We start from the raw sequence: 12537 nt of genomic DNA, 5'->3' as shown, positions 1-12537 counted from the left end.
GGAAAAGAACATCAGCAGAAGAAAAGCAAAGGGAAGCAAAGTGAAACAGAAGGTGCAGTTATATTCCCTGCTCCATCTGCTGGAGCAGCCCAGAACAGCTTGTAGTGTCCACCCAGACAATTGGATTGCAGCAATCTTCTCCTGGCTTGTTATCAAACTACCTTTCTTCAAATATTTGGTAGCAGTGAGCTGCATCAGTTTTGTAATCACATCTGAGATTTGATTTCTCCCTGTTAAGTGTTTTGAGCACCTGCAATTGCGTGTTTAGGTGTAACAGTATAATATAGAAATTTCTGTTTGGTTATGAAATGATACAATACAACTCCAGAGTTTAAAAAAAGAAAAAAAACTGCTTTAAGTAGATGCAGTTCACTGCACTGGATGAGTGGTAATAATTCCTCGTGGTTTGTATTACAGCCATTTCCTTTTCCTGCTTGGGTTCCCAAATCAGTTCTCTTTTGTCTCCACTTTCATAATTGCTCTCTTTACAGTTTCTCTTCTGCAATACTTAGAAAAAGGTAACTTTCATAAATTGTAATATTCTCAATTGTTACTTTAATCATAAGTTTAATAGTTCCCTTTTCTACATTTTTAAGGAAACTGGTCATGATGGAACACAACATTATTAAAATATTTTCATTCAAGTAAAGGATAGTATTTCTGATTGAGATTCAGTTTCTAATGCTTGATAATAAAGGGAAGATAGCGGCATTGTAAATCCCAGGTCTCATAGGAAGGTTACCAAACTTTCAACTAACATTCCAAAAAAGCAAAGAAAATCCCACAGAGAAAATTAACTGATATGGTGCAATTAAATCAAGTTCATTATCTGATATGTAAGCACATATCTGATATATAAGAGGATACTCTGAGATAAATATGGAAATATTAACTTGTTCATTAGAGGAAATATCTGTTTATTTGAAACGGAAAAAAATAATTATTTATATGCTCAGGGGCAATTGTCCTGAAACAGGATGCAAATAAACCCAGTTCCTAAGCCCATCCAATTTTATGGCCTATCAATGTAGATTATCCTGTAAATACCAGGCATTATCTATGCAACGAGCTTCATAATGAAAAAAATGTCAGGGTCAAATATATCACAATGATATCAGATTACAAAACAGTTGTACCTCTACAATCTACATACAATCTACAGAAAAAAAAAAAAAAATAGGATTACAATGGTGATGATGATTTTTTAAATCTTTTTTTTAAGAAAACCTGAGCACACTATTTTCCTGGAGTCAAATGACTCACAAATTTCTGCAGAAGGCAGAGTATAATGTAGGCAAAATCTGCCCTCTTAACAACCATGACAGGTACTAAAATAGGGCTGTGGAGTGACACTGTAGGAGCATGAATTTATTTTAGATTGTGTAGATTGTGTAGATCATTAAATAATTAAACTAAAGAGTTATTCTTTCCAACATATTTAATATAATTTCACTCATATTCTTTTAAATACTCTATTATAAATTAGGTTTACAAGACTTCCACCTATTCCATTGACCCAGGAAAACCAGGAAAAATGTGAATCCAGCTAGGGATCTGTTGAAATTATATCTGGAATTACAGTCTCTCTGAGGAAGATGCTACATTTCTGGGATGATCACTTGGTAACTGCAGCTGGTTTATGAAGGCAGGCCAGGCAATGTTGTGCTGTGGTGTGCCATGGTGTGTCAGGTCCGTTGTTGTGAGGGGACACGGCAGCCAGTGTTCTCCTCCCTGTGCCTGGAGCTTTGCTGATGCCTTTCAGTTTGCAGACGTATGATGGTTGTGCCAAGCCAATGCTGATGGTGCACAAGGACCTTCAGTTTCTGGGCTGTCCACACAGCACAGGATCCTGTGTGCTGCCAGCCATCATGCCTCTCTAAAAATAGATGCTTCTTGTGGCTGGTGAGGAGTAAAGCCTTATTTCTTGTTCTTCTTAACATTTTCAGTGATACCAAAAAAGCCAGGTTTTCAGCTTGGCCCTCAGAAATTTCAGTGATCTTATCCAGCATGTCTCCATATCTTCATTAAAGTGGTACTTGATGTAAATACAAAGAAAAATACATAGGTACATGGAAGAAATACTATTTTTGTTGTATAGGAACAAGGAACAAATACTAACTCGCAGAGTTCAGTGGCTGCTGTAGAACTCAACACACAAGTGCCACATAAGGAGGTTTACCAGTAGGTGGTGACATATAATTATTTATTAGCTATTTTCTAGCTGCAAAGGTTCTGAACTGCAAGCAGCTTCACTGTGCAACTTCTTTATGCTTTCCTTTCATATTGATTCACCTCTCTGAGATCTCTTTTACAAATTTCACAGCTGCAGAAGTGTTTCAGAGCTGCAATTGCATCTTCTGTATGTAGCATGTCAGCCTACTCATGTTCCTTGAACTGCAGGGCTGCCTTCCCACTGCTGAGCAAAATGCTTGGTTTGTGTGGTTTCAGGGTTTTTCATCTGTTGATGAAAGAAAATAACCCAGTTCTCACAATACATGCATGAGAAAAAAAGGTCAATCCTTTCTTTGTAGTGCTTACCTCTTTTTTACTTCCAATGAATAAACAAGTTTTAGAGTTAGCTGTGTGGAAATCTACTATTTACTGCCAAATGCAATCAGCAGCCTTTCCTAATCTATCACACCCTTCTGCACATCAGTGCTCCCAAGTTCTGAAGCCATCAGTAACCCTGGGAAAAAATTATTCCCCTCAGTTTGGTCTATCTACTGTTTTCTATTAATTTAAATACAATGTGGGGGTTGTGACTAATGAAAGCCATATAGCTACAGCATATGAGATGAAGCTCGGGTTTAGGTAGTGAGCAGTTTTGGAGCAGCAGGAGGAGACAAGCCTTAAAGCTTCTCTTAGGCTTCAGGAATCACCACAGAAGTGAGCTGGGCCTGTTTGATTTTTGGGAAGGGTATTGGCTCCACGGAAGCCACAGCCCAACTTAGTTCAGTGGCTGGAGCAGAGGTGATAGATAAGAGTGCTCCTGGCAGCCTCTGCCCGCAGCCAGTGGGTGTATCTGGGTGAAAAGTGTATTGGTGCCCTCTGGGGGAAAGTGGTGCAATGTAACCAAGCATCAGTCTCGACACAATTCCTGGCCCTGAAGACACGAGCAGACCTTGTGAGAGGGCACAGCTGCCCTCGCAGCTGGTGTGGGCAGCCAGGTTGGGCTGGAAGCGGCTGCTAAATGCACTGTACTGGGTGAAATGTCAGCATGCTCTCTTCCCTGCATCCACGTGCTCTTGAGCTGCTCTTTCTGAACTGATTCTAGCTCAGTTTTCATTAGGGCTTAACCAAAAGGTCCTGCTACTGTTCTTAAAATGTTTTGCATTTTCTAACTACTATTTGATGCATTGCTGAGTTCTTGATGAACACCCATGTTCAAACCTGCACCGACAAAGGCTTATACATTCAAATATATGTCATGTTTTATTCCTGATGTCACTGACCTGAGTTGAGTCTTGAGCACAAGTTGTGACAGTTTTTCACATTAATATTCCTCTTACCATTTACTCCTTTACACAAGGAATTTTCTTCACAGAGCAAAGTCAGTATGTTTTTTCTGACTGCACCCTGTGGGTCACCCTCTTGGGCTGGGGTAAGACAGCCAAGCTCATGCACAACACACAAAGTGCTGCAGAAAATGTACCATCTGTCAGTCAGTGGGACCACATGGTGCTTTTTAATCCCTGCTCTGCAGTCTGGTGGCAACTGCCTGAGCTCTGTCTGTGGAAAACAGTGTATTTGTCTGAAGAACACCAAAATACCACATCCAGAGCACCAGAGGGTATTCTACTGGTGCTGCTGAAAAATCAGGAAAGCCTAATGCCCACTAATACAAATGCAAGGAGAGTCACACTTATCATCTGCTAAATTTGGTGAAGTATCTGTGGCAGACAAGACTCCTGCTTGCCTTTATCACAAGGACATAAGTCACAGGCTGCAGCCTGTTGTAATACAGGCTGGCTTTGGGACTGTAGGTTGGCCTGTTTAAGACATTCCTGAGAGAAAAAGATATTATTTCAGGTAAGTTGCCAAGCAGTTCCTGTGCTCTGCCTATGTCTGGTTATACTTTTAAAGCTATTATGTATGTACAAAGCAGAGAGTGAAAGAAGATGAGAGAAGTTACAGCTGCTGTTTGCTGGCAGCAGGATGCCATTTATAAATGATGTTATCATCACATTGCAGCACAACAAACCAAAGCACATGAAAAAGGCAAGTGTGACTGGCAGCTCTACCTAGTACAACACCAGACGTGGTGAGGGGACATGCAACTGTTGCTGGTTAAATGTTATTCCTGTGTGTTGGACACAAATTGACAGTAACTTCTGACTTTCCTTTTCAGTGTTGTCTGGACAACACATGCAAAAAATAATTAGACACCAATATAATAAAATTATTATTCTTATTTAGGATGAAGAGGTCACAGGATAAAATCAAAGATGATACTCAAAACTGAATTTTTCAACATTTCAACAAGCAGGAAATGGGAAAACAAGGTTTTTATAAAGCAATTATGTAATAGCAAGCTAAATTCAGCTGATGAAAAAGAAGTTTTTATAGGAAAATAATAGAAACACCTATGCTGAAATGAAAATGGGATAGAAGACTGGAGCTCACACACAAAATAAGTGATTTTTAGATTAATTGAGGGCAAACCTTGATGCTTGATATATGAAATAAATAAGGTTTGTTTCTTCGGTATAGTAACTTAAAAATTGGCTCAAATGTAATGGCATGTGCACAGCTACCCCAAGCTTCACTGCCTGTCTTGGTTTGAAGCCAGGACAATATTTCCACCTGCCAGATTGGCATGTCAATGCCTTCAGTGTAGTGTTCAATTGCAACAACAAGATCTTATTTCCAAAATCTCTATCACACAGCTGTAGGGACACCAACAAAAACTGGTACAAAAGTGAGTCTGAAAAACCCTTCAGTTTCTTTCTTAAAAACATGTTAGGCCTTGGATGACTAATGAAACATCACTATACCTGAGCTGCCTCCTTGATGGCTTGATGCCAGGTCAAGGAGCAAGCCAAAGTTTGAATTCTCATAAGTCAACAACAGAAAGGAGAAAAGATTTAGTGAGAAAATAAAAGGTGGTCCAAGGACAACGAAAAAAAACCCAAACCAGTGTGATTGTCTAGATCTACTTTCGTTTTCTTCGATGATTCATTCGATGATTCTGTGAAAGAGCATTTTTTCCCTTTCTTCCAGACAAATGTTGTTAGAGGAAGTAAGTCCACCTCCGCAGCCATCCCTTTGCCCAACTGCTGAACCCCGCCGTTCCCTCTTGCAGTGGCACACCAGAGCCAGGACAGTCCGCAAGGAGAAGGAGGGGGAACAGGCTGGCAGCTGAAGGGCAGCACGGGCTGCAGCCACCAGTTAGCGCAGTCTGAAACTCCTGGACACCGGTCAGTAACCATTTCATATATTGCTAAACTTGAACTATAAACTGCAATTGGTAAATCTGCAGGATTAATCAAAATACACCTGGCTAACCTTCAAATTATCAACTATTACTATTTGGTTACTTTGGAACTGCTACTGCTACGTGACATTAGCTCAAGGCCAGATCTGCAACTGTCTGCATCAATCCAGCAAAGCTCTCTGCAGAAAGGTGACAGAGCAGAGAGGGAACAAGCTCTCTCCAGAAATGGTTAATCAATAGCTTGCTAGGTTGACTCAGTGCCATTAGATACAGTGGTGTACCCACTGCATATAAATTATGACCTGTCTTCTCTTTCATTCTCAGTCACCTCTCCTGCCATCCTGGTAGTTACCCATTTTCCACTTGGAAGGTTTTGGGCATTACCAGAAATGTTCCTGACATCCTGGATCTTGGGAGCAGCAGTTATACTTTGTTGTGTGTCTTGGTTTCTTCTGGGGAGGAGGAGAAGGTAAGGACTCTTTTTGTAAAAGCATCTCAGTGTACTTGGCCTTTATTTGTGTCAAATATCCTGTGTACATCACTAAAAGTACTGTTGTCAAACATGAACAGGATAGCATAGACAATGCTGTAGTTTACTCTTTTGAGAGATGTATATTCCAATCATATATTCCAATTTATATTCCAATTTTTATGTATGAAATTTGCAATAATAGTGTAGTGATGCCTAGAGGTAGGTGTAGATACAAATCTCTGCATAAGCAAGGTAATTAAAATATGAATATGTATGCTCTGATTTACTAAAGTTCTGGGCTGTAATTTCACCTGTATTGTAATCACAGTGAATACCTACTTATATGTAATTATAGTTTAATACCTACTTAAAAACATTTTTATATTTTATCTAGTAACACAATTTAATACAGGTAATATTTATGTATATAATATACCATGTATATTACTTAAAAACATTCACATAAGGAGTATGTTGCTTAACTCTTCTTATTTTTTAATTTCAGCAATCATTTTCTTGTTTATTCTAAGAAGTTTAATAAAATAAGGTGAAAATAATTAACTTCATTTACTGTAAATGCTGAAATATTATATGAAAGTTACTTCAACAGTCATGATGTCCTTATACAGGAAAACTGTTTCTACTCAAAAAAGAAAATAATTCAAACACATGCTTCACTTTAAGTATCTGCTTAATTTAAAGCATGTGCTTGATGACACTTTGAAAGACTAGCCCTTGTGCTTACTGAGGATAATAGCAATATTCCCATATTTTTAGAAAGATCTGGTCCATTAATGGGATATGCCAATAATAACAACCTTCCTATACTAAAAAGTTTTTTTGCTATGTTCTTTCTTACATAGCTTAGCCCTTAAAGGGGAGAAAATTATTTGTAAATAAACTACCTATTTGTGGTTTCATTCTTCTTTTTTTTTTTTTTTTTTCACATTGCACAAAGCCTGACATCGGTATTTTACATACCTGATAATCCTGGAGAAGAGATCTTTATACATCATTTTAGACTGAGCTTTTGTTTGTGTTTTGTAGGCGGCAAGGTGAGCCACCACTTGAAAATGGGTTCCTTCCGTACCTGGGCTGTGCCCTGAAGTTTGGTGCCAACCCCCTTGAATTTCTCAAAGAAAAGCAGAAGAAGCATGGCCACATCTTCACTTGCCACGTAGCAGGGAAATACATTCATTTTCTCACTGACCCTTTTTCATATCATGCATTGATGCGCCAGGGAAAACACTTGGACTGGAAAAAGTTCCATTTTGCTACTTCTGCCAAGGTACTGCTGGTTTTAATATCTAACATGCAAAGTATCTGCTGACATACCTAGTTTATCGCTGTAAACATAACTATGCCTTTGAAGGAGGATTAGTTTCACATTTCTGCACTTTTACTGGTTTAAAATATCATGGTCTTTTTTTCCCTCTTCCTAAATGGAAAAGAAATTTGCAGTGATTTGGATTGTTCTAAGACTATACATTATTCTAAGACAGTACATTATTATATTACATTATTTTCGTTCCCTCTAGTAAGCTATGAAGTTATACTTTGGCTTTTGTTTCTGTTAGGCTTTATCATCAAGGTAATGAAAAGCCTTACTTATCATGCATACAATTTTTTTTTGTGACAGGCTTTTGGGCATGGTAGCATTGACCCAGCAGAGGGGAACACCACTGAGAATTTTCATCAGACTTTCATTAGAACCCTTCAAGGCAATGCCCTTGATGCCCTCATTGAAGCAATGATGGAAAACCTACAGTATGTCATGCTGCAGTCAAGAGCACCTAAGCCTAATACCTGGGTGACAGAAGGACTTTATACATTCTGTTGCCAGGTGATGTTCGAGTCTGGCTTTTTAACACTTTTTGGTAAAGAATTTAATTCAAATAATGACAAAAACCTATCATCAAAGCAGGAAACTGAGAGAGCTCATATCCTAAATGCCCTTGAAAACTTCAAGGAATTCGATAAGATTTTCCCAGCCCTCGTGGCAGGGCTGCCCATCCACCTCTTCAAGAGTGCCCACAGCGCGCGTGAGAAGCTGGGAGAGGCACTCCTGCACAAGAACCTCCTGAAAAGGGACAACCTCTCTGAGCTTGTCACCCTCCGCATGTTCCTGAATGACACCCTCTCAACCTTCGATGACATGGAAAAAGCAAAGACCCATGTGGCAGTGCTCTGGGCCTCTCAAGCAAACACTATTCCTGCCACTTTTTGGACCCTGTTCTATCTTCTTAAGTAAGTCTTAATGTTTCTTGCTCCCAAACATGAAAAAATGTTTATCCTTAAGAAGCCAATTCATTAGTACAGGCCAGTTCCACTGCTTGGTACCTCATCAGTGATAAAAAACTTACTGCTTGCAACAGAAGTGCTGTGTTGTTCTGGACTTCCACGGAAAAGTCCTTCACCCATTTGAGAACCAAGAGTGGTAGCACAGAGCAATTCTTTAGAAGCTTTTTTTTTTTTGTTAAGAAACATCACTCCAGGGCAATGCTACACTTTGTCAAGCAAGCTTTGGAGTAAATCTATTGATATGACACTAAAAGTGCAAGTTGCAGTCAAAACATTAATTTCATTAAAGGCCACAAATGTAACTAGACATTTTTAGACCATCTCACTAGAGCAGGTAAAATGAGGCTTAACTTCATTATTGTTTTCACAGATAGTTAATAGAAAATAATTCATATGTTGATAGATTCCACTGAAACTCTACTGTAGCTTGCACCTGCTGAACTTCTTACTCATGAAACAAGTACAGAGATCAGATAATACTATCAAATATGCATTTTAGAGTGGGCCTTTTTAGATTACCTTCTTCAGCATAACTAACTCTGAAATATGTGTCTAAATTCCTAATGCTTTTACTTAGCATATCTACTTGCCAGTGCTCATTTTTGAGGTTATTTAGTACTTTTTGCTCCAAGAATCCATTTGTTTTAGATTTTCTGGACTTGGAGTCTTTTAACACCTTATGATTGTGCCTTCATCAAGACACTACTGCACCCTGTTTTATTGTGTCTGTATATTTCACCATAGGTCATATGTTCCATGTCTGAAAGACAGACTAGGTGTTGCAGAGTACTATGTGGGCTCCTAGTATTAGGAAGATTCTTTTCAGCTAAACAAAATATTGTCACATCAGCCAAAATAAATGATGTTATAAAACTGATCTATAATCCTGTTCCTAAACTCCCTACCTGCAGTGGGGCTATTTTCTAATCTACAACTGGCTGGCTTTTTTCTTATTCTTGGCATTGCTTTTTAGTGACAACACTGTTTATTACCTGAATTATGCACATCAGTTCTGTCCCACTTGTCATTGCAGACAAAATCAAATCCTTGCTGTTCCTTTCTTTTTTTTTTTTTTCCTTTGAAGTTGTCATACCTTTGCCAAGACATGAAGAAGTGGAACTGCAGCATTTTGCTGCAACATTTTCATTTTAGAAGGTTGTGCTAGTCAGCCAAAAAAATAAATTTTAGTCAGGAAGAAAGTTAATAGCAAAACCCTTTCTTAGAAGAGTTTTTTTTATTTAAAATTATGTTATGTCCTTGCTCTTTTGATCTTAGGAGTCCAGAAGCAATGAGAGCTGCTACCAAAGAAGTGCAAAGTGTTTTGGAAAGTGCCGAAGAGAGTATCAGCTTAGATGGCAAACATATTTCCCTGAACCGAAAACAGCTGGATAATATGCCAATACTAGGTATGACTATTTTGTGCAGGATTATTTTATGCAGAAATCACACTACAATTTCCATGGTCTTCTATTTATTACCTTATAAATGCTTGCTATGGAATTCCTATGGAATTAGCAAAGAAACAGTAGAACAGGAAAATGTACGTTCCTTAGCAATAGCCAATAGAACCAGGCTTCCTAATATCCCAGGTGGTACTGAGAGTATCAAAATTCACATGAACAGCACTTTTCCATGGGTAATGGCACATCTCAATAATCCTACACTACTATATAATATAGACCCATGGATAATTCTGAACAATATTTTGTTTGGTTATGTCTTTAAATCAAATAAAAAGGTGTTGCCAAAACTTAAATCCCTATTCTTATTATGTGAAGCAATGTTTTCTAATACCATTACTTGTATTTTCTCATATTTTTTTTCAAATTATAAGCATGTTTTTCAGAAGTTACAGAGAGTTTTGATAACATTGCCTTATAACTACTGTTAGTTTTAAAAAAAGTCAGCTAATATTAAAACAAATATTGCCATGTTACTTTTTTTCTGAGTATGAGTTTCTCTACAGGACATCTTAAAACTTCAGAAAATTCTGCTCACTGCTGTTTCTTTTTATTGTTATGTTTTCAGTTTTCACTGGTCTTTATCTCAGTGTTAAAATATGTCTCACTTTTGAACATTCTGTTTCATCAACTATAAGCATTTTTCACGGGGAAAGCAGATTAGGTTCTCAGTGATATCTGCAGAAGGGATAGAAATGCTAGAAAGAAATGAGAAAGATACTTTCTTCAGCATTTAGAAAGTTAATATTAAAATATTTCTTCTAATAAATTCAGGGTTTGATAGTGGCTCTGAAATAGTTCAATATCCATGACCTGCCCTCAATATGTGAATACGCTGTTTCCATGGCAATCATTCCTTGTCCTCTCCCAACAGACAGCATCATCAAGGAGGCAATGAGGCTCTCGAGTGCATCCATGACTTTCCGAGTGGCCAAGGAGGATTTCACTTTGCACTTAGAGAATGATTTTTACAACATTCGTAAAGACGATGTTGTAGCTCTTTACCCTCAGCTGCTGCATTTCGATCCAGAAATCTATTCTGATCCCTTGGTAAGTATTTTTTCTCAAATTGTCTTGAAGCTGGTAGTCTGGCAGAAGTTATCAGTCCTTTAGATAAAGCATTTATTGGGGTGCCCCGTGGCCGGTTTTCTGTCGTGCTCCAGACTGTCCATTCTTACACCTGAAGATGTCATAATAGGAAAGAAAAAGAATAAAGGCAGTACAAGCATTATCTGTAAAACAGGTTTTGGTGTAACCAAAAGGTGTGCTACCAGCCCCAGACAGTCTTCTACTTACTGCCCTCCTCAGTGAGGGAAGATCACAATTGTGAGGTGAAGAAGAATAAGGATAATAGTTTCCCAAAGGAACAGAATTAGAGTTCTTTCAGTTCTTCTTCTGCTGCATGAACAAGAATGCAGTTTACAATGCTTATTTTTAGAGGTCAGGAAAGAAAAGGAGAGTTATCAGCAAGGAGCCTGGGATCCTGTCCCACCTAACAGAATTTCTCTGAGGTTACTCTTTCTAAAACAGCACTGTGGGGGCTGGTGGTACTGTATGATGTTTATTGCTGCAGACGTCTCTTTCCCCGCCTGCACTGTGTGTCTTAGCAGCTTTATCTGGTTTTTGGAGGTATTCAAATATCAAGGAACTCTCTTGTGTGTTTAACTGCAGACCTTCAAATACGACCGCTTTCTGAACGAGAAGGGAGAGGAGAAGACCGACTTCTACCGGAATGGTCGGAAGCTGAAGTATTACTACATGCCTTTTGGGACAGGCATAGCAAAGTGCCCGGGCAGGTTATTTGCTGTCCATGAGATTAAACAATTTTTGGCTCTGATGTTTTCATATTTTGAGATAGAGCTTGTGGACAGTAGTGTGAAGTGTCCCTCTCTAGATCAATCCCGTGCAGGACTGGGTATTTTGCAGCCATCCAATGACATTGATTTCAGGTACAGGCTGAAATGCTGATGAAAATATATTTTGTATTATGCGTATACACTATGTACTAGTAGTACATAAATACATTGTATATACTAACAGTACTAAATACACTGTATAGCATATACTTTATATACATTTTATGTATATATGCAAATGAAATGCTTCAAGTCTTGGGAGAAAATCTATATGAAGATGCTAATTCACCATTTTAATGAAAAAATGTGCACCAGTGTGATACAGCGCACAGTGGGTTTAATATTCTTTTTTGATGCAAATATCTCCCTTTTTACCAACTATTTTGAAAAGCAAGTTAAGATTTTCAACTGTGTGTGTACAGCAGCCGTTTTATTTTTTTTTGTCTGCCAGCAAATACTTTCCCACAAGTAGAATTTCATGAGCTAAGTCATAAGAATTTCAGAATTGTACTACAGTTAAAATAAATTCTTTTCTATAATTGGAATGTTGGGGGGGACAGTCTCCTCACAGGTGAAATAAAGTTTTTGTTGTATAAAGGCAAATTCACAGTGGGGAGGGAATAGTGTCCTGGGGAATTACATTTATGGTTTTATGAAAAACTAGAAGAAGACTTGAAAAAAACCTACAGAAATGTTCACGTTCAAGTGAAACCACAAAACTTGTATTATATTCTTTGTAAGATACTTATTTTTAGAAAGTGCTAACTGTGTTCAAATAAATTATATTGGCTGAACCAATGCATCTCTAGTCTGTTTCTTATTATAATATCTTAACACTATCAAAGGTTTATGCACTCAACCAAAGCCATCCAAACCAGTTTTAAACTAGCCAGCTCAAACACCAATATAGAGATAAATAAATATAAACCAGTGATTCTGGCTGCATTTAGCCCCATTGCCTAAACTCCATATTCCCATTAAGCCTCCTTAAGTTTAATTCCAATAAAGGATGCC

At 38.1% G+C, this 12537-nt stretch overlaps 1 protein-coding gene across 1 annotated transcript; it reads left to right on the top strand.

Annotated features, from left to right (window-relative positions):
• The first annotated feature begins 5321 nt into the window (after positions 1-5321).
• LOC107214557 (cytochrome P450 7A1) lies at positions 5322-12321 on the top strand. The gene is made up of 7 exons (XM_015650068.2): positions 5322-5417; positions 5759-5903; positions 6954-7194; positions 7546-8153; positions 9483-9613; positions 10542-10717; positions 11339-12321. Exons 2-7 carry the CDS (start codon positions 5824-5826, stop codon positions 11633-11635), a joined length of 1533 nt encoding a protein of 510 aa, XP_015505554.1. The 5' UTR covers positions 5322-5417; positions 5759-5823; the 3' UTR covers positions 11636-12321.
• Positions 12322-12537: the final 216 nt, after the last annotated feature.

The sequence above is a fragment of the Parus major genome, chromosome 2 (assembly GCF_001522545.3).
Source record: "Parus major isolate Abel chromosome 2, Parus_major1.1, whole genome shotgun sequence".
Taxonomy (NCBI): Eukaryota; Metazoa; Chordata; class Aves; order Passeriformes; family Paridae; genus Parus; species Parus major.
Note: the sequence above shows the minus strand (reverse complement) of the source record. Positions and strands in the feature narration are given on the sequence as shown.

What these genes read in the sequence shown, in the direction of transcription:
- LOC107214557 (XM_015650068.2), top strand. Translation starts at nt 5,824, where the DNA reads ATGTTCCTGACATCCTGGATCTTGGGAGCAGCAGTTATACTTTGTTGT. An exon ending in CTTCTGGGGAGGAGGAGAAG is followed by an intron (nt 5,904 to 6,953) that starts GTAAGGACTCTT and finishes TGTGTTTTGTAG; the next exon opens with GCGGCAAGGTGAGCCACCAC. An exon ending in GGATAATATGCCAATACTAG is followed by an intron (nt 9,614 to 10,541) that starts GTATGACTATTT and finishes CTCTCCCAACAG; the next exon opens with ACAGCATCATCAAGGAGGCA.